This window comes from Plectropomus leopardus, chromosome 12 (genome assembly GCF_026936395.1).
Source record: "Plectropomus leopardus strain MGB_pleo_1.0 chromosome 12, ASM2693639v1, whole genome shotgun sequence".
NCBI lineage: Eukaryota > Metazoa > Chordata > Actinopteri > Perciformes > Serranidae > Plectropomus > Plectropomus leopardus.
Window position 1 is genome coordinate 28815684 of NC_142187.1, and position 21269 is coordinate 28836952.

At 38.7% G+C, this 21269-nt stretch overlaps 1 protein-coding gene across 1 annotated transcript in view; it reads right to left on the reverse strand.

Annotated features, from left to right (window-relative positions):
* Positions 1–21269, reverse strand: part of slc71a1-2 (solute carrier family 71 member 1-2) — a 25463-nt gene continuing 4194 nt past the window's right edge. The window contains exons 2-12 of the mRNA XM_042497608.2: positions 20231–20326; positions 15953–16015; positions 14164–14291; positions 13818–13932; positions 12968–13186; positions 11238–11351; positions 9114–9185; positions 8117–8229; positions 5323–5420; positions 4455–4612; positions 1–4146 (exon numbers count right to left, since the gene is read on the reverse strand). Of these exons, the coding sequence (XP_042353542.1) occupies positions 3934–4146; positions 4455–4612; positions 5323–5420; positions 8117–8229; positions 9114–9185; positions 11238–11351; positions 12968–13186; positions 13818–13932; positions 14164–14291; positions 15953–16015; positions 20231–20326 (1389 nt within the window). The 3' untranslated portion in view covers positions 1–3933. The remainder of the gene's footprint in view (positions 4147–4454; positions 4613–5322; positions 5421–8116; positions 8230–9113; positions 9186–11237; positions 11352–12967; positions 13187–13817; positions 13933–14163; positions 14292–15952; positions 16016–20230; positions 20327–21269) is intronic.

Consider the following 21269-nt stretch of genomic DNA (forward strand, 5'->3'; position numbering starts at 1 on the left):
TCATTGTACAATAAACCTTTAATAAATAGTTTGTCATTAGTTTCCCATATTTACATAATAACCACCATTTACTTATGTTGCCATACTCATTTCTTGGCTAATTTTAGGCACACAGAGAGGGGGTTCAGGCCACAAACCACATCGTACTAAAAACAGGAGTGGCTAGCAGGTAAGTCATGAGAAATATATAATAATAATAATAATTGCACCATACAACCAAATAGACCAAGAGGTGGCCGTCTCCTTGAGCAATAAATATATACATTTGCTGTACGTACAGGTGATTTTTGTACATTTACAGTCGGCTGCTTGGAAGCTGTACGAGTGCACATGGGGCTGGTGCAGAATCTTACCAATTTGAGTAGGATCTGGATTCATGGGTTTACCAATGTGTTGGTCCTAGAAATGAGAAATTAAAAAATAATATGATATTCAGAGATTAAATCAACACCAATGGCCTCCTGTCTAGAAACACCCCCTCTGAAATAATAAAAACGGTGACAGGTTAAGTCAAAATGTTGAGGGTATTTTGTGGTCAACATGTACAGCTCGGCTTGGAACATTCAGTGACTTCTGTTATTATCTACTGATAAATCTGGGAAAAATATCAAATGTAACTAACCACGGCGAAATGCTTGTTATTAAATGAAGATTGAAAAACAGACAGATGGACATTCGATAATTCACCATCTAGCCACAACGTTGACAAGATTCCTTAAAATAACCGGATGAAGTTTTAAAAAGCTATAAAAAAAAGAAAGAAATAGCATTAAAACTCAAATGCTCAGCAAAAGAAATTAAGACATGAGAAAACAAATGAAAAAAATAATTCCAAATCACTCAAGTGCACAAGCACACATACACACAGTATGAAAAAGCAAACCAAAAAAACAAAAACAAAATTTGGCACAAAATATATGACATACATTTCTCTTCAGATAGATGTTAAACAGCGTGAAACCAACTGTTAGCTACTAATCAGGTTGTAATTTGGCTATTTAAATGCACTTGAGGCATTTAGAAATGAACTTTTGAAAATCACGAGGAGGATAATTTACCTGTTGCTGATGCAGTGTGTGAACAAAGGGAACACAGTGTCACTGATGCCAAGCACCAAAACCAGGTGCAGCCAATTTCATTTCATCATGGAGCTGCAGCACAAAGTGGTTCATGCTCAACCTGCGCCACCTATTGGCAAGAAAAGTAACAGCAGACCTGCAGACAGATATGCTGATGTGCACCGCCGACAGGCAAGAAAAATCAAACATGCTGCAGTTTTTGACACTTTGGGGCTCTTTCAAGTGAGCGATTTTACATTTGCTACAACTTTGTATTTATTTAAACCTTCTCAAAGCTCTCAATGTCACTTTGTAACCTCTGACCTTAAGCTCTGTCCAAGTTACTTTGTGCTCTCTTTTTTAATATCCACTGCAGACTTGAAGGGAGGACAAAAACTGTAATTATAATCCTAGCTTGTTTTTTTATGCTCATTTAAATTTCTCTTTTATACAGTTTTGTATTGTTTTTATACAAATTGCGGTGTTCATTTCAATTCGTTCATTTATTTTATGGCAGCTTATCCACCACCATAAATATTTATTTAATTTGAAATGTATGTACCGTTTGGTTATTCATTGCACCACACACTCAGAGTGTACTCTGGGCACAGATGGAGCAGCAGGATGTTGTCAAGGCTCACTGAAAGTGAAACTTAACTATTCATTCTGCTGGGTCTTAAAAGTTGTATTCACTCATCAGCATCATCCATCAATCTAATCAGATAAGCTCTGAACGGATCGACAGCGTGATTATCCACCCCCCCAATTCACAAACTGCTGCTGAGAATGGAGATGGAGGACACGAAAACCTCCTGTTTTTCTTTATCATGAGTTTCTATCCAAAAGTAGTCCATTTTTTAAAAAAGAAAACGCAAATTTATGTGTTTTTTTAATCCACTACTGTTTAGCAAATATTGGGAGCTGGTCCATCAAAATGAGCAGTAGACGGTGCTAATTCTCCACTAATTTTATCAATGCAGAAGAAGAGGGTGCAACGAGAAGTTAAAAGAGCACCAGTCAAACCTCAAACGAAGGAAAATAATGGATGTATAGTAACACAGAGAGCCCTGGACAATGGGACTAGAGTTTTGAACAATTAAAATTACAGCTCTGTTTTTGGAAGAGCTCTGTTAACAGCGCTGTGTGCATTCACACGCATGTAAAAAGCCATCCAGAGACGATGAGGAGAACTTGCAGCTGCCTATGCAATAAATTAATCGCAGAATCTGTGTCCACTAAATTCAGTCAAATTTGTCAACTTTTCCACCTCCCTCCTTGCCTGAAGCAGGTGACTGATTTTTGTCTTCAAGTCTGAACTACTGTTACAACAACCTTTTTTCCCCTACAGGTGGCGCACATTGGCATGTACAGAACTGGTCTGACAATGACGAAATGGCTCCCTTTTGTGGAGAATCTGAAGCCCGTTAAATGTGAGTTTGTCAGTGAGGGGCGCGTCACATCTGTTAGTTATTATTTGAGAAATATGCCGTGCCTGTTAATAACTGTTTGGAAGCTTAAATGTCAAGGACTCTGCGAAATCGTTTCATTGTTCATATGACCACTGTAAAAATCTTTATCCACCACATCAAGTCACAGTAACCTTTGAATTATCTACTGCAGCAGCATGAGTGATATTCTGTTTAACTTAATGATATTAATTCAAAGACTCTGCATTAACAGTCAGTACACACACTGACATGCTGATAGCAACGCAGCAGCTCCGAATGGTCCAGAGGCTTTTAAAATAAAACCATGGTTCTGTCAGCCTTTAACCCTGATGGTGATAAATGTCAGGGAACAATGTAAGAAGAAGGGCATGAAAACAAAGGGAATAAAAAGTGTGTAATGGCTCCGATGGGAGCGATAGCATAAGATTACAGAGCCTTTTCAGACCTCAGTCTTCATACAGGTTACGTAATTAATATATATATTTATATATATATTAAGTCACTTCGAGGCAACATTTGTTTCTTGAATAAAAACTTGAAGCACAGCTAGCCTTCAGTTTAAACAGAGAAAAATATACAACCCAAACTGTACTACTAATCTAGAGAATGGCAAGTAAACATTGAAAAACAGTTTCAGCTAGTAAAGTGGTCTCTCTCTTGCACACTTCTTTCTGTACGAAGTGTGACGTTTAGACAAAGTGTGGTCTTACGAAGCTTTATATATCTGAACCAGTTGACCCATCCTGATCTAGATTAGGCAGCGCCTTTCGAACACTGGTTTGCAGAGACTCCCGCCCTCGCAGGTGCACAGTTTGCTGCAGTGCATTCAGAGGAAGAACTGTGTTCCCTTCTCGGATGCTTTCACAGAGCCGTGAGCATCAGAGCAGAAGTTAGCTTGTGAACGACCATTAGACAAGTGCTCAACTAACTGTTTGTGACACTCTTCGTTGGACAAACAGACAAAGTTGCCACTCCACCGGCTACAGAGGAATATGAAGAATCACACAGGGATTTAGTAACATTTGAGATCTACCCCACTCACACTCTAAACCAAAATCACGTCGGTGGTTTTGCACCAGGAGGGGGGGGGGCAAGGCTGTCGTATGCTCCACTCTGCTTTAGAGAAACCAAGAATTAGAGTCCAGCTCAGCCAGGTCACACACGCCTTTCCACTGCAGCCCAAACACAACGCTCTCCTCACACACGGTCTTCAGAGAGTCCTCACGATACCCTGCTTTAAAAAACAGAAAAGGGCTGCTAAGGAAGGAGTGCCCGCTTTTGTGCTGCGGACACACACACCTCTTCGTGGCACTTGAGTCTGATGTGTGCCCGAGGTGAGAGTGTGTCCGTGTGGTAAAATGTGTGTATCTGTCCATGTGTGTGCGGGGGTGTCGGGTCAGAGCGTTGTCTGCCCCCTTTAGCTGTGGTTATACGCTGCTGTCCTCCAGCAGCGGCTCCTTGCCCTCGGCCCCGCTGCCTTGTGGGCTGTGGGAGTGACTCTGTGCCCCGTTGCTGTGCTTCTTATAGGCGCCGGGCCTCATGCCGGGCCCCGTGTGCTCTGGGATAAACAGGGCCACCAGCAGAGACAGCAGCACTGAGCATGCACCAAACAGGAAGGGAGGGCCTGGGATGATGGCACTCTGGAAAACACAACAGAGGAAATACTTTCAGTACGGCTGCCATTTGTGCAAAGGCCTGTTACTATAATTAATTGTAATTCTTTACCCAAAATAATAATAATTTTGTAATTTTGGTCTAATTCTATAAAGGTACTATAATTTTCATTCTATAAAAGGTACTAGAAGTTTATATAGACTTTCTCATATTTTACCAGCTGTTAATTACTTTTTAAAGCATTTGGGTCAGCCCTCAAAATAAGTTAAAAATGCCTGTGGATTGTGCATGTGCACGTTTTTCTTAATGTTGTGTAATTGCAGTGTGTATCTACCTCGTCAGTGGGGTTGGCCATGTTGGGTTTGGCACCTTTATCGGAGCCGTCCGTGTCGGTCAGCTCCACGTGGAACAAGTAGAAGACAAAACCGTAAAGAGCGGGGCCCAAACCGTTACAAAGGCCCCGAATTCCAGTAATCATCCCCTGGACAACACCTACAGGCAGACAGATAAAAACACAACGCTGTCAAGGAAATATATCATAGGTAAAATCTAAATCTTGATTTGATGAGGGAATATTTTACTAGTCTTCAGGATGTCTACTTTGAGGAAATAGGACAAACTAAGCTTTAATAAGATAAAAATGTACAAACGTGCACTTGTGTTTATCTCTTTTGAGTATATAAGTGTGCAACGTTTGAGCAACAGATTCCCTCTGTCAACAAATGGAAATGTCTCAGTGCTCAACTTTTGTTTGCGTCTTGAGCCAAGATTAGAAACAGTAAAGCGGTACCTATGTTTGGCATTGAATACAAGGTCAAATTCTAAGTCTTCATTGGATAATTTAGCTTATTTTTAGACTATGTTTTATTTAGGCACAAAGTTCATACATAGCTTTTTGTGTGAAGACAAAATCAAATACTGATGCATGATTTAGAAAAACTGAAATAACTGGTTGCTCTGTATCATCAAAAGTAGGTCAAAAACGTGTGACAGGTGCTCATGGAAAATGGGAATCAACAGGATGAACATTAAGGAAATCCGGGCACTCCAAAGGAATTCGCCTTTACTGTAATGGCTAAATCATTTAAAAAGCCAACACGTTTTGACAACTGCCGGTCTTTGTCAGGGCTTTAAAAACGGATGCATGAGTATTCCATTAAAAAGAGAAAAGGTGGCAGATATTAACGTTTGGAAAAACAAACCTTGTTGGTCGGGGTCTGCGTTACGGGACACGATGGCGCTGATGGCAGGGAAAGTGATGCTGGACATGGCTGCAACAGCTCCGGCAGCCCACATCATCCTACAAAACAACACACATTTGTTGAGGATTAGGCCGACTGTAGTAGTCTGTTGTTACGTGTTTGGGTGGAAATACACAGATTACATTACTCTGTTTTACTTTAAAAAAAAAACAAACATTTAGTTCATTTTGGCGTATCAACATTCACCTTCAGCAAATAAGAAAACACAAATACAAAGCGTGGTATTAATACTTATGTCGATGAAGTTGTTAAATTAAATAAGTCCAAAACGTAAAAGGTGGTTTTAGATACAGCTGTACTTCCTATTTCATTTACAAAAAACTAAAACCATGACAATGATGGCCACTTGTATATTTTCCATCATCAATTGACTCTTAATGGTTATCCTTAAGGAAGAGACAATAGATGTAAAATGGATACTGTTTATTTTTTTGTGACCATGGACTCAAGAAGAACTGTCACCCTAATATATAAAACAGCCAACTTGACCTTTATTTAACTTAATTTCCTGGTTATTGACGAAAGCAGAGAGGAGCACAAGGAGACAAGCTGTGAATGTTTTCTCTCCGAATCAATAGATATGGGTCACCCTGCCTTCCCCTCCAGGCTGAAACAAGAGAAACTGCTGCAGTTGTTATTACTGCACTTCAAGAGAAGTGAAACTGATAGTGTGACCTGTGTGTGTGGGTGGTGGTTGTTTAGTGAAAGCATCTTTTCCTCATATTTACAGGTTTCGAATGAATGAAAACACCAAAACATTAGTTTTACTACTGCTTTTTGCTTTTAAAAATCAGGTTTTAAAAAGCTCTGAATTACAAACTTTTATTTTCAAGACAGTGAAATGTCTGTCCGTAAGCTAAGAAAATAATTTCACATTAGTCAAAGAAAACCTTTTAGCCCTTTATACAACAACATATTGATTTTTTAAACTGGCCTCAGTAATCAGATTCCAGCATCTGGTAGGAGACAGTATAGTAAATTAAAGCTATGCTTCCCTCTGGTGGTTTGTCAGGGCGTTACATCAACAGTGGACAGTATGCAAAAAAAAAAGACATTTAACCCGTCAGAGCCCGCTTTAGTATTACGCACACTTGTATTGCTCTGCGTACAAAATCCGCTTTTCATTCTCAGGTCTTAAAATGTTTTATACATTAATATGATTTTCTTCTCTCATTGAGTTTTTTTTTTAACCAACATTGATCCTAATAATAAATACCAAATATTCATTAACGAATTTTAAACCTTTAGGTGCCAGGTTTTTGCCTCATTGAGGCAGTTTGAATGGGTTTCAGTGGCACTTTTTTTTGTACTTAACAGTATGAATGTAACAATTTTGTTCACACAGTGTATTTCAAACTTATTGTATTAGCTGAGCTGGAAATTCCAGGAATAACAAAAATATACAAACTATATGCCATACGCACGAACACAGCCAAAAATATCAAAAAAATGAAGAATGACAAGTGAGTAAAATGCACCAAATAGTCCCTAAGGGTTAATTTTACTGATTCTGATTAACAAGGCTATTATAGTTAACTAAAACAGACAAAGTGAAAAAGCATTTTTGGTTAAGTGAAATGTAAATAAAATCTTGACTTGAAACAATACTGGGGGCTTACAAAAATGGCTAAAATAAAATAAAAATATACAAGAAATGTCTTCAATTTTGGTCTTTGTCAGTTTGGTCAAGAGGAGGCATTGGTGCATAACTTTACCAAGACTTATATGTCTATATGACTGAGTCAATTGCTTTCTGAATTTCTGAAATCTTCCCCCTGGCAAATACCCCTCCCTTTCATAAATGGTCAGATTACAATTTGATTCTGGTTATCTGCCCGGCTTAAGGTTCGTTGAATATTATTTGATTAACAAATGATATCACAATATCCTGAGAGCAGAACACATTTTCAGCAGATTTGACTTAAACATTATTTGTCATTAATGGATATGCAATTTACTAATCTTTTGACATTAAGGATTAAATAAAGAACAAACAGAAATAATCGTTTATCTGTTCCATTCACAATTTAAATATTTCTGTCATTTTATTGCACTATTAACTGATTCAGATGCATCACGATATTGTGTAACATGACTTCATTTCCTGCAGCATAGTGCTAAACCACAAACTTCCTCCCTTCCTTGAACTACATTCACCAAGTGATTCAATTTCTCTGTATCACTTTTATCTTTTGTGACGTTTGCCCACATCTTTGAACCTGAGCTGCAGATGAAGACACTGAAGGTCCAAACTTTGCACTGTGGAACTAAAAATCACATTTCTGAATGAATCTATGCTTCTTTATGTGTGGAGTATCTGTTCCTTTGAGTAAAAGTAGTGAAAAAAGGGGAACAATTCAATTTAACACATTTTTAGATGACTTCAAGATCAATTTTAACCAAATTTATGATCTTTTTGTTATTAAAGATTTGTAAATAAATAAAATCAGTTCAGTTAATCTACATTATGCCAACAGTTAAGTATAAGGTAAAAAGACAGTATTAGGCTCAGGGGTATATTTAAATATTTTTAACGCTAGAACGCTGGACTTTTTTTTGACAAAAGGAAATTAAAAGAATGATAAATGAAATACTTTACAATGTCAAATTTAAGACTAATGACTTTTAAGGCCTAATATTTTAAAAAAAATGAGTTTTAGACATTTGTAAGACATTTGAGAACCTGCAGAAACCCTGGAAACATGTGTGTTAGAAACAAGGTGTGGTTACTGACCAGGGCTGAGAGCCGAAGCCGTACCACGCCAGCTGGAGGATCTGGAAGCCGAGGCCGAGCAGGATTGTGTTCTTATTCCCTATGGAACGCATCAGGATCCCCAACACCACCGTCTGCACAAACACAGCACACAGTCATACAAGAAACCTCTACGGAGGCGATAAGTAAGATAGCAAACAGTTTTAAACATTTTCATTTTACTCTTGGAGGTGAAATGTGTAAAATGTAGGTGAATTTGGTGCCGTCTAGTGGTGAAGATTGCTGACTGCAATAAACTAAAACTTTTTGCAGCTATGATTCCTTCACTGTTTATTCTTCTTCTTTGATCAATTGACTAATGAACAGGAAAATTACCTGCAACAACAAAAATAGTGGAGTTTTTTAACCACCAATGTTAAGAGCTGCTTCTTTTCTTTGTCTTCTGTGATAGTAAACTGAATAACTGTTATTTTCTTGGACAAAACAAGCAACATGAAGACCCGACTGTTTTTTCTCTCTACTCTGTTTATAAAATCTGTCTGTCCTCTGTTGTTTTTTTTGTGTGGAGTTTTTCTGGATGCAAACTGTGGTTCTCAGGGCGGAGGGCGTGGCATATGGGACAGATTGTAAATGCTGTGATGCAAAGTTGTGATGTACAAATAAAATTTGACCTGACTTCAAGTTGTCAACTTGGGGAAATTGTGAACATTTCCACCATTTAATAGACAAAACAATTATAAGCAATACTACAACTCCCCAAATGAGGAGCGGATGGGTCAATATTACATATAGTTGTTGGTGGGTGGGCGGGGATTAAACAATTTGTATTTGCTTTTATTAACATATATAATTTTTCGATTCTCTCCTTCTCTGTACATGTATGTAAATATGCATTCACACCCTATTTTATTCTATTTTGTGCATATTTGTTGTGTTTGAAGCCCTTGAGCTTCGTTGTATAAATGTACTATATAAATAAAGATAACTTGACTACAGAAAATGGTATTTTTTTCAGTACCTGAGCTAGTATTGAGAGGATCCCCACAACAGCGATAAAGGCAGCCACTGTCTCTGATGAGAAGCCTATGACCTGAGGGTGAAAGAGCATTCAGATAACACAAGTTAGGACATGACAAGACAAGCAGTCAATGCAAGCACGTATCTCAAACACAAACCCATTTTTTGCATAAAACACAAGGAAGAAGTGGGTCTGTTTTTAGCCTTTTGTAAACATGTTGTTTACTATTGTGTCTGGGCACCACAAAAAGTGCTCGTCTTTTTCCTCCCCTTGTATTTAGGTCGAATATTCTTCCCTTTATCTCTTTCAATAAAGGTAACCTCGAGAGTAGGGCAACTGCGAGGTGTGTATAATTTCTGACAATGAACGTGGAGTGATATCTGATAAAGCAACTTTAGCATAAAGGGAACAGGAAGGCATGTGGAGTAACATTTTCAAGATGGTAGCAGCAGAGACTTTGTTTAGTTTGTGTAAACAGTGTCAGATGAACCAGTCGGGCTAGTCTGGCAGACACACACACAAACACACTCCTCACTTTCAGCAGTTTAAGAGGAGACATCCCACCTCGTCAGTTCATCGAGAAGCTGCCAGTGTCTTCCAGATGCTGCTGCACTGCTTCATAAGGACTTACGGTTTTAAAATACGTTGGTTTTCCTGCGGTAGCATTCTGCTGAGACACCTAATGAATTTGCTCTACTTATTCACAAGCTGAAAGCGGCTGCTCAGCAAACCTGCTGATCCAATCTCAAAGCGATGTAGGAAAAAGTGTGTGTTGAGCAAGTTTCCCCCAGTTGTGCCAAGATGTTCTCTTTCCAGTACCAATTTCAGCCTATTATTAGCAAAACAAATGGCCAGAGTATGATGCTGCTACATACAGCATGCACCATAAAAATAGATTGAGAAAAGAACAGACAATTCCATTCAAACAGACGTAGCGGGACAGTTAGAGAGGCCGTTATTTTTATGTGTGCTGTTGCAAACATTGGAGTGGGCTAACTTCCATATACACTTCTGTGTAAACCATCAGGCTTGTGGCAACATGCAAACGATCAAACAAGCAGGGGAGTAGTATGTTTTCAAATAAGCAATCCACAACAGCCAGTCTTTAGTATGCTCTTTAGATATTACTGTATTTTTGGGCTGGGTATAGGTACTTGAAATAATCCAGTACCAAGTAGTATCAAAATGTTGCCACTCAAACGATAACTGCATTCTAACTTTTTTGCTGAGGGAGTCTGATCCCCGACCATCAGCAGTAATACGAGCTAATGAAACAACAGCAGCTACCGTCCGACACTGAGGCATCAGTGTCGCCATCATACTCACACACTGACATCGAAACGGCTCAACTCTGTTATCACCGTCGTTAATAACTGTTAGGCTACATCCACATAACTCAGTTTTTAATTTAAGTTGCATCAACATGGCTACGTTTCAGCCCAGCACCCTCACTAAATCAGGCATTTTAGCAGCTCTAAAACAGTGGTTTGAAAATGCTGCTGTCCCTGTTTTTCTTTGAAAACTCCAGCGCTGTGAACAGGCAGAATAAAAGGGCTTTGGAAATGCTGATGCAGACACCCGTTTGCTTACTGATTGGGCATTAAACGCCGAAGGCTAAGTTTGATTGGTCACGCCCGAGCCATGTGACCATCTTCCAGAAGACAACAGGAAAACAAAACTAGTATGGATGGAGATTAGAGCTTCGACGGTGCTAAAATGCTCATGTTGGGAATCATTTTTGTTTTAAGACTGTCTGAAATTAAAATGGAGAAATGTGGATGTAGCCTTAGGTTTACGACGAGTATCAAGGCAGTTAAGCCATCGTTAATCTCAGTTTGATGAAAGAGACTGATGTGTGGTTATATGTTTCCGTTTAATAAGGACAACAGGACATGCACATGATATTAGAACCAAATAACATTATCTCTCAAAGCAAACCACAACTTCACCCAAGATAGCCGTGTTTTGGACTACAAATACCACCGCAGTATTTGTTACAATTCACATTGAAGACTTGACATGTGGTAAAAACTGTATATGATGCACTTGAACAATGTTTGTGTGAACAATTCAGTCATTTAGGATGTTTCTGAAAACGTGTAGGCAGTGAGAGCAGCGCGTTACCTGTCTGAGATAGAGGAAGAAGCTGGAGTACTGGCCGGCCTCGGGGAGGTAGGAGAGAAACACTGTGATACAGATGAGGAGCACCGTGGAGTCCTGACCCACCTTACGCAGAGACTGGACAAGAGAACAGCAGGGACGATTTAGGTTGTTGCATAACTACATAATTTAAAACACGAGCAATGACACTGACATTTCTGACAAACTAACTTATCATTGTGTCCTAATTTAATAAGCCCAAACAAAAAGACACCCCTGCTGTCCTGTCACTCATGTGAGTATCTTCCAGAGTTATAAACAACTTCCCTTTTTCTGTTTATTGTTTTTTTTTTTAGACTGTTTCCATGCTGAGCTGCTGCTGAGGAGGGATAGAAACAAAAAGAGAGAATTTCATACTAAAAAGACAATCACTTAAAAGCATACTGACTTGATTTGTCACACTGGAACTGCTGACTATTTTCTTCAAATAAACTACGGAATTGATTTTTTCACAGGACGATGCCTGCAGATTTTGTCCCCATCGCTTACAATGAAAGCAGTTAATGAGGGAATCTTTAAATGGCCAGTACAAAAAGGAAGGATGATTATAGCAAACAAAATCTGTTTCGATGTACATATGTGCACCTGACTGTTGTTTTAAGGCAAACTTGCAAACTTCAAATCCGTTTAAAGGAAACTTAACTCCCCCCGATGTTGTTTTTGCTGGCCGCAAGTTGTTAAACTTTGTGTCTTTCTGCAGTGAGGCACAGGTGGACTCCAGCACTGTCGGCTGTGGCTACAGGTTCAGCAGACCCAAAACTTTTAGCCAGAGAGGACAGCAAAACACTGCTTTTCTGCCTGGTGTTTGGTTACTTTTTAAAGGTATAATATGCAGGATTGTCTGCTAATGTTTGTAAACACACTCCCCAGTGAAAGTGAAAGAAAAAGCCAACTCCCAAGTCATTCTTATTTTCCAGTTCACCACACTATATTTACATGTTTAGGCCACTGTGACTCTTGGATGGGTGTTGCTTATCACATGGCACCTTGTTATAAAGTCCTGACCTCATCTGAGTGGTAAACGCCCATAAACATCGCACGCACAGAAAATTATAAAAAATGATAAAAAAAGAAAATTCAGACAGAGAGCAGCGGTATTAAGAGATATTACTTTTGTTTTGATGATTTTGATGATTTTAAGTAAATTAAATAGGACCAAAATCCCCTCATTATCTACACACACAAACAAACAAACAAACACACACACACACTGAGATACGCACAAATGCCTTCATAAGAGGTTAAGTCCAGTTTCTTATCCTTGTAAAGACCCATGTCATCCTCAAAGCCACAGCATTACTCTCCTATTAACATTCATTTATTACAAATAAAGGAATCTAGTTATGCGTTGTTGTAACTATGAAAGAATAAATGACTAAATGAATGAACCGTGTTCATTTTTTTCCTGACATTGTCTGTGGGCAATGTGCCCTCGCACATAATTTGCAGCACTATCAATTGTGTTCCCAGCATGACGCTCTTTGCCAGAACGGAAAACATTAATTATGCAGATCTATTTTACTGTGAAGTAAAAGCTTCCATTCAACAGCTTAACCTCAAATCATTATCTAGACAAGCATGTTTTTATGCCAATAAAATGGTGATAGCTGATGAAACACGCTGCAATCAGCTGCTGTTTGGTTGGAAACAATTATCAACTGAAAATGATCAACACAGACTAAGATGGTACTCACAGCGAAGGGGTCTGCCTGCTCCCAGGAGATGGGTGCTCCCCATGATGCTGGCCTCATCTTCTCAGGCAGCGACTCCGGTACGGCCACCAGGATGAAGCAGATGTCGAGCAGGGCGATGGCTGTGGCCAAAATCACCACCAAGGTGTCACCGTAGGCCACAGACAGGTAAGCTCCGATGGCCGGGCTGGTAACCAGGCTGGCTGCAAAGGTAGCTGATACCTGAAGGGAGGAAGAGGCAGAGCTGAGGTGAGCAGCACAGGAAGTGATTGTTCTTTCATGCACTTATCTTACTGTAACAGTTTTGTCAACATGTTTACTAAAATATTCCTTCACTGGCTCCCTGTTGAGTTTACAGCCCAAAATTCTCATTCTCACCTACAGAGCGTTACATTGTCAGCCTCCTGCTTTCGCTGAAGTACTTCACCCATATTCTTCAGCTCGCTCTCTGCAATCAAATACGCCAAATTTGTTGTCTGTCCCTCACAATTGCCCAAAGACCTGTGGTGATCGAGTTTTGAGGCTGTAGCACTAAAATTTGTGCTCTCCCTGCACCATTACAGTCGGCTAACTCTGTGTTTTATTGTGTTTTGGTTTTTTTTAAAGTAAACTAAAGACACACCTACGCTTTTTTTCTTGTATGACTGTTAAAAGTGCTATAAAAATACATTTTACTTACTTAACAATTTAGTTAAGAAAATCAATTTTGCAAAGTAAGTCAAAATTGTTAAGTTGAACAAGGAGTCAAATGCGTTCTTTGCAAAATAATTGCCTCCTTGGATCACAGAATCCTTCTGGAGGTGTTTACAGACAAATTTTAACAGGATGCTGTTTTGGTCAACCGTCTCCTTACCAGGCCATATGCTGTGCTCCGCTCATGCTCCTGCGTGATATCTGCCACATAGGCAAAGATCACAGAGAATGTGACGGCAAAGACGCCGGACATGGAGATGACTGCAAAATACCACCTGAGAGAAGAAAAGGGTTTAGCATGTCAACAAGGATAAACAAAAATGTCTAAAATGCAACTTTTTGACATTAAAATTCCACCTTTGTGAAGTTTGTTATATGATCATTTTTGTGGTAATTCATTCTGTTGTTTTAAACTGCATTATATTATATGGTGTTTCAGTCAGCACAGGACAAGACTTCACCTTCACCTGAATGATTACACAGAGTTGTTCGTGTTTTGAACTCACCATGGGCTGATCTTCATCAGTGGAATGGGCGCACACGTGAAGAAGACCGTTAGCAGCAAGAAGGATTTGCGTCCCCATACGTCTGACAACGCTCCGATCAGCGGAGCACTAAGAAATGATAAAAGGCCCTGGAGAGGATGGAGAGAGAAAGATGGGGGAGGGACAGAAGGGGAAGTGAATGTGTCAGAAAAGGGCTGTAAATTGATAAGTTGAGTGAAGTTACCGCTTAAACCCCTCTTACACAGGAAGGCAGGAATTTCACGCCATTATTTCGCCTCGCTCTTTTTTATTAAAAGGTATAATCACAGAATGGTTTCACTTTTAAGCTGGTAACAGGGTAAATGCGCTGAATGATAGTCTGTGTAAAAAGGACAGCTGGCAGGACGGGAAAATGGACGAGAAGGGTGCAACGTTTTGATGACGTATTGTGTGTGCGTGTATGTCTGTGCGATCCTCCACTGAAAGATTTAAAGAAGAAGCTAGCAAGAGATAGCAGCTAACTTAAGGAGAGGAACAGTGGCTGAAAATGTCCGCATATTTGGAAGACAGTCAAGTCCAGGGGCTCCTTACCCTCAGCACCGAGGACGAGATCAGTCACCATATGACAGGACATAAATTATTATTATTGCCAATTTATAATATCATTGCACAACAGATTGTCATAGTGGATTTATTTTTTGTCTCTTTGTTACATTTATTTTATCTTTGTCAAATGTATTTAATTTAATAACATTTATTTTATTTTAAAAAATTTAATTCAGTGTTTTGTTTTGTTTTTTTTGTTTTTTTTAATCTTTCTGCTTTTAATCTGCTTGTTTTTTTTATTTTTTACTTTATTTTTTTAGAATATTTTGGGGGGTATTTTTCCCGTTATTGACAAGACATCTGTATACTGACAAGAAATGTGGGAGAGAGAGGGGAAATGACACGCAGTAAAGGGCCACAAGCCAGAATCAAACCCCGGCTCCTGCAAAGGCCTCAGCAGGTGAGTTAAAATTCATCCCTTAATCTGATTTTCTTTTATACCGTTCCAATCTACAAATACAATCCTATATCTTTTATATCATCTGTTACATATTTGTGAATATATTCTTAGATATAAATGATACTGAAGTAAAACATTACCCTTTGCATAATCTTCCTGGCTTTATAAAATATTAGAAAGATAAGTCATTTTTGGTGGTCACTAATGGATGGAGTCACTATGACAAGAAAATTAAAGCGTGTACTCTCCAACTATCTTCACACATTGTTTCCTCTCTCTGATTAAATACCATTAAGGTGCACTTGAGGCACCTCGACCGTGTTCCTATGAGCCGTTCTGCGGCCATCTGGGGAACCTGCTGGGGTTACTGGACAGCTTGCAGGTGTTAACATGTTACTGCACTGGTGTCAAGCAGGGCGTCGCAGAACAAGAGCACACATGCTCAGCAAATCTTCCAAGGGCAAATGAAAGCAAGACAAACTTGCTGAAGAAGAATGTTAGTTAAAAGCAGCTGGAGTACTGAAAACACAGAAAGCACACGGACATGCCTCACTGGATGGCTTTATGTGACCGTAAAAATGTGTATATTTAATATCTATATAATGCACAAACACGGGGCATAAATTAAAGACATAAAGAAGGCAAGAAAGTGTTATTGCTCATCCATTTTTTATAGCACACAAATGTTTGCCCTTCAGTTTATTAAAAGTTGATGTTTTATACAGCACAAACATATTGCTTGCTATTGAGATAATGCAGACAGGATTATGTTTGTGTCGCCTTGTTTGTGTACTGATTTCTTACCTTGACACCATGGATAAGCCCATTCATCAGGAATGTGTGTTGGGGGAATGTCTGGTGTAATACCTGAACAAAAACAAACACAGATAACACCACATGAAACCACTTAATCTACACAAACCGCATCACATATCTAACAATGACCTCCAGTGGCTTATGTACTTTTTAGAGTTAAACTACAACTAGGGAACAAAACAAGTGTGATACCACTGGACAAAAATGTAGCAAATGATTGAGGGGTGAAATTAAGAAAAAAAGACAATAATTAAATCAGAGGACTATTTCAGAAAAGTAGATATTCACTGTAGCAGAAAACCGACAACAACAAAAAATAACACATTGTGCACTGTACAGATCTACATTAAACATAAATATTTGATCTTTTATGTTTTTCTGGGACCTTCCACAGGGAAATGACCCACATGTTGAGAATCATGGTTTAGTTTGCTTTTATTCAGTCATAAAATAACCTAACACACTTTCATGCTTTCGCAAAGAAAAAACAAAACAAAAGCAGACAGATAAAAACCAACATAAAACTAGAGATGTTCTTGACAACCAATTTCTCTGACGCTTAAATGCAAGTTTAAGCGTAAGACTAGTTGAGTCATGTAAAAGTAAGATCACACTCAAACAGTCAAAACGATTTAATCTATATGGTTAAACATTGTCTGAAAAAAAAATTCTGTATATTATGAGTCATTTTAAATCATAAGTCACACGTATTTGTGGTTTATTTAATGTCTTGACTTATCATTTAAACACACACACACACACACACACACACACACACACACACACACACACACACACACACACACACACACACACACACACACACACACACACACAGTAAGTCTCTCATGCATGGGTGTGCAGGCAAACTGACACACTCACAAATACAGGTGATTTTAGTAAACAGCAAACTGTAAATAGCGTCTAAAAAAACATAGTTTAATATATAAAATTGATATATGACATAGTATAAAAACACTAAAAGAACTTATTTCCATAGTGGTCTGGATGGCCCCTACTACATTACGGACCTCAAATTGTGACATGAAGATTATAGTACTGTACATACAATATTACATATTCTACAAATTGTACATGAAATACTAAATACACCAAAAAAAATTCACCTATCTCTCCTCTCTGCGTTTTATTGAATAAAATACTTGTATACCCATTAAAAAACTGTAATATATTTCAAAGATCTCACTTTATTTAGTGACCTGTTCAAATTTTAGCTCCCACAGATCTAAAAGATTTAGACTCAAAAGTGAATAAATTTTCACTCCGCCTAGTATTACATGTTTGTCTGTAGTATGCTCCTACACCTGTAAATAATCTGGTAACTTCCTCAAAAAGAGTTAGACTCTGGGATCATGTTGCACATAATCATGGTTAAACATGTCAATTTTACACATGCACTTTGGTCATAAACACCACAAACAATGCAAGTCTAAATTTCAAATACATTTTCAGCACAGTCACTGTCCTGAACGTGTTTTGTATTCTGGGACAACCAAAAAAATCCACACACAGCTACAACACAACAAACGACAAAATATTACCAGGAAGAAAAAGACTCGTAAGTTCTTTTTACACCTGACACATACACTCACATTCTGTTTGGGCAGTCAAGTGACCTAAATACTTTCCAGTTTTGGTCTGTACTAAATGTTGTCATGGTTACAGCAGGTGGCATCAAGTCATCCAGTCTAGAGACAACAATGAATGAGTTGCTTCACCTGTCCCAAACTGGGTTTATTTCTTTCTGCTCTGTTTGAAGATGTGAAGATTAATTCTATCTTAAATAAAGTCAGTGTGAGTTTAGCCACAGAGATTAGAGAGCTCATCCACACTTCATATCAGGGCCGGGCCATAAACTGAGTAGCCGAGTATATCAGGGAGCAACATAATCTCATCTCTTTGTCAAATTTCTTGTGGTATAACATCATGTTACAACATCTGACTTACAGTAAAATCCACTTGTTGATTTTTTGGATGACAAACTGTTTTTCTGAGAAACTGCTCTGGAGCCAAACTTTGTTTGGAGGTTGGAAAAATAGTTTCACAAAGAGGAAATTTAAAAAAATCCAGGGAAAATCCCCGGAAAACTATATGTATAACTATTATGGCCATATATTTAAAATTATGTTACAGACAAAAATGTATACATATTTTCTTTATTTTTTGAGGGGGCATTTTCTTGTTTGTTTTTATTTTTTGCTTCTATTTTTTCCCCCAGATAATGTTTTTGTTAAAAAATATGACAAATAAAAATAAAAATAAGAATAATTTCTTGCAGGCATATTTGGATATGAAAACTGTTGGAGCTCCCTATCTTTACTTGCAAATTAGACACTTCTGCTGCCAACCAGCTGCATAATATGCCAAAAGACCAGAGCAGCAAAAAATGGCACCCTGCAATACATCAATACCTTGTGCATTTTTTGGCAAAGAGAACCAAAGATCCAATGTACTGTCACACAACTTAACATATTTTAGGTAATGTTAGACATATGTTGGATTTTTTATGAACATATTTTAAACAAAACCAAAAACTATTTATGTATTCAAAACTTTTCCAAAACATCCTGTTAATTCCAAAACACTTCCAGGCCAGGAAAACAGTTTCTTATTTCATAACTTTTCCAGGAATTTAATGACCGTGGGAACCCTGTTTATATATAAAACAAAAAAAGATTTTTCAAGCTTCTCTCATGAAGGCACAATATGTAGGACTTTTCCATTTTTGATCAAGCTTTGTTTAGCGCTCTTGTCCCACAAATAACTAGAACCATAGTTACGCATGTTAGGACATATACAGCCAGACACAGTGCACCTAAAATACTTTATCTTTGCGAGACTGTAGAGGGGAAAGTGGTGTTCAGATAGTTAAAATCTGTGGTATATTCAGGTCAAAGTCCATGACGTCAGTGTGCAGCAAGCATAGAGCACAAGTGTCATTGACACTGGTGTGGGAACATGAAGCCGGGTTAGGACATGTAGAGCTTGACTGAGACTGAATAACAGGATCTGGTTATTGTTTAGGGGTACGGATGGGAAAGCTGGTGGCATGGCTAAGAATCTCCTCTCCTCCTCTGGGAGTCAGTTTCCAAACACACAGACTGTGAATGCTTAGTGACGACTGTTGCTGCTGGATACTAATGAAGGAGCGTGCTCAGTGGGAACAGCGAAGCAGTCCCTCTCATCTTCAGGCGCCCTCTGATTAGTCCAAATGCAAATCCTACCTCCGCCCAGGGATCTTGAGGGCAACAAACCCTCAGTAATTAATGCTTTACAAACCCCCCGTAATTAATGCCCAACAGTTACACATACAGCCGCCTCTTCAAACAAGAGACTGCTGAATAACAGGCATTGCATAAGCCTGTCTGGTTTACATCATGTGGTGCACACGTTTGCTCATTAATTGTTTGAGATACCAGTTTCAACCCAAAGTCATTTACGTTGATGGAGAAAAGGTGAAAAAAAAAAGAACTGGTCAGGATTCAGTAAATACAGTCTGGCTGAAAAATGCTAAGCGAGTGTCAAAAAAAGAAAAACTATTAATACACACTCACTGCCTGTATAAAATAAAGCATGTCATCACCATGACTCATCTTAGCTCTGCACTTACAAATTAGATCTGTTTTTGAGGAAATGACCATCTGTGTTTTTTAAATACTGGCTGATAATATTCTCGTGTCAACCTTTATAAAAAAACAAAAAACAAAAAAAACACAGGTTAAAAAGAAGAAAACAATGCTGTTGAAATTGTAGCAAATTAAACACGCCACTCTGCAGTGCGCTGAGGTGACTGTGTGCCGTGGTTCGCCTGGCCGGCATCTCAGCCGTGTGGCCTGACAACACAAACCAGTGACCCCCTCATAAGCCTTTTTAACAAAGAACTGGTGCTCTGACAATACAACTGTTTGATGCCCTTTTCATATTTCTCAGTCCATTAGCGCTTGGCAAAACATCTGCCAGCACATACGCACAAACACACAAAACTGCGTCACTCAGTGCTTCGCTCATTTGATTAGGAATTCAATCATTCATAGACACTGATGGGCCTTGTGTGATTCCAGTCAATGGGAAATGCCACTCTTTGGCTACATTTCCAGAGAGGAGAGGTGTAGGCGTATGAATGTATTACCAACTGTTATGTCAGTTTACATAACAGTGTGTGTGTGTGTGTGTGTGTGTGTGTGTGTGTGTGTGTGTGTGTGTGTGTGTGTGTGTGTGTGTGTGTGTGTGTGTGTCCGAGCTTACCGTGAGCATCGGGGTGGTAAGAAGACCCCATGCAAAAAACTCCAGGAAGATGACAACCACAGCATGGTAAACACTGGGCTCACCGATTCCCTGAGGCTGGATGGAGACATACAAAAAGAAAGGGGATTAGCCGAGAAGCAACAAACATTTTTACATGCATCAAAGTGCCGGTAAACGGTAACACACATTAACAGATCGAACCTTAAAACTGGAATCTATTTCAAACCAGCATTGCCTAACTATATTCTTCATGACCTGATCATGTGGGACAGTCCACAGTTGGGTAAGAATGAGTAAGAAAATGTGAAATATTTTTTCACTCTTTTGCAAGAACACTGATGGGAGTTTTCTCTTGGTGTAAAACAGTGCTGCGTGTTAAATCAAACAAGCCAGCAATCATATTAGAATTGCTGCGACTTGTTCTCCCCCCTTTATTTGAAATTCAAATTTATATTTCCACCATATCACTATTAAAATCTGCTCACAAGACACAATCACCCTGACGATCAGTACATTTGCATGCACGCAAATAATGGGATTACTGTCATTAAACAGATTAAGGGAACTTTTTGAAGGAGAAATTTACATGATTCATGGCAACTCCTTAAAAGATGCGTTTACAAGTTGCCTGAGAAAAACTAGCTTTATCTTGCAAGTGATAGCTAAATAACAGCATACGAATTCACACAGAACAGGAAATAAGGCTGTATATCTGTGGCCAAAATTAAGCGGTTTTATTCAGTCACTGCCACAAGCATTTTTTTCTCAATGCAACCCTTTCTATTTTACAACGCAGTGCCTGCACAGTCAAAATCAAAGATCCACAAACAAAAAGCAACCACGTTGCACACATGCCAAGACTAATTAAAAGCATGTGATCACTGTGGCTCTATTAATTCAGTCCTACTTACACTAATTTCGACATTAACGAGAGACAAGCAGTAGATTTACATGCACACAAATAATAGAATCACTGTCAATAAATAGATTAAGGCATTTTTTGCACAAGGAATTTACATGATTAATGACAACTCCTTTA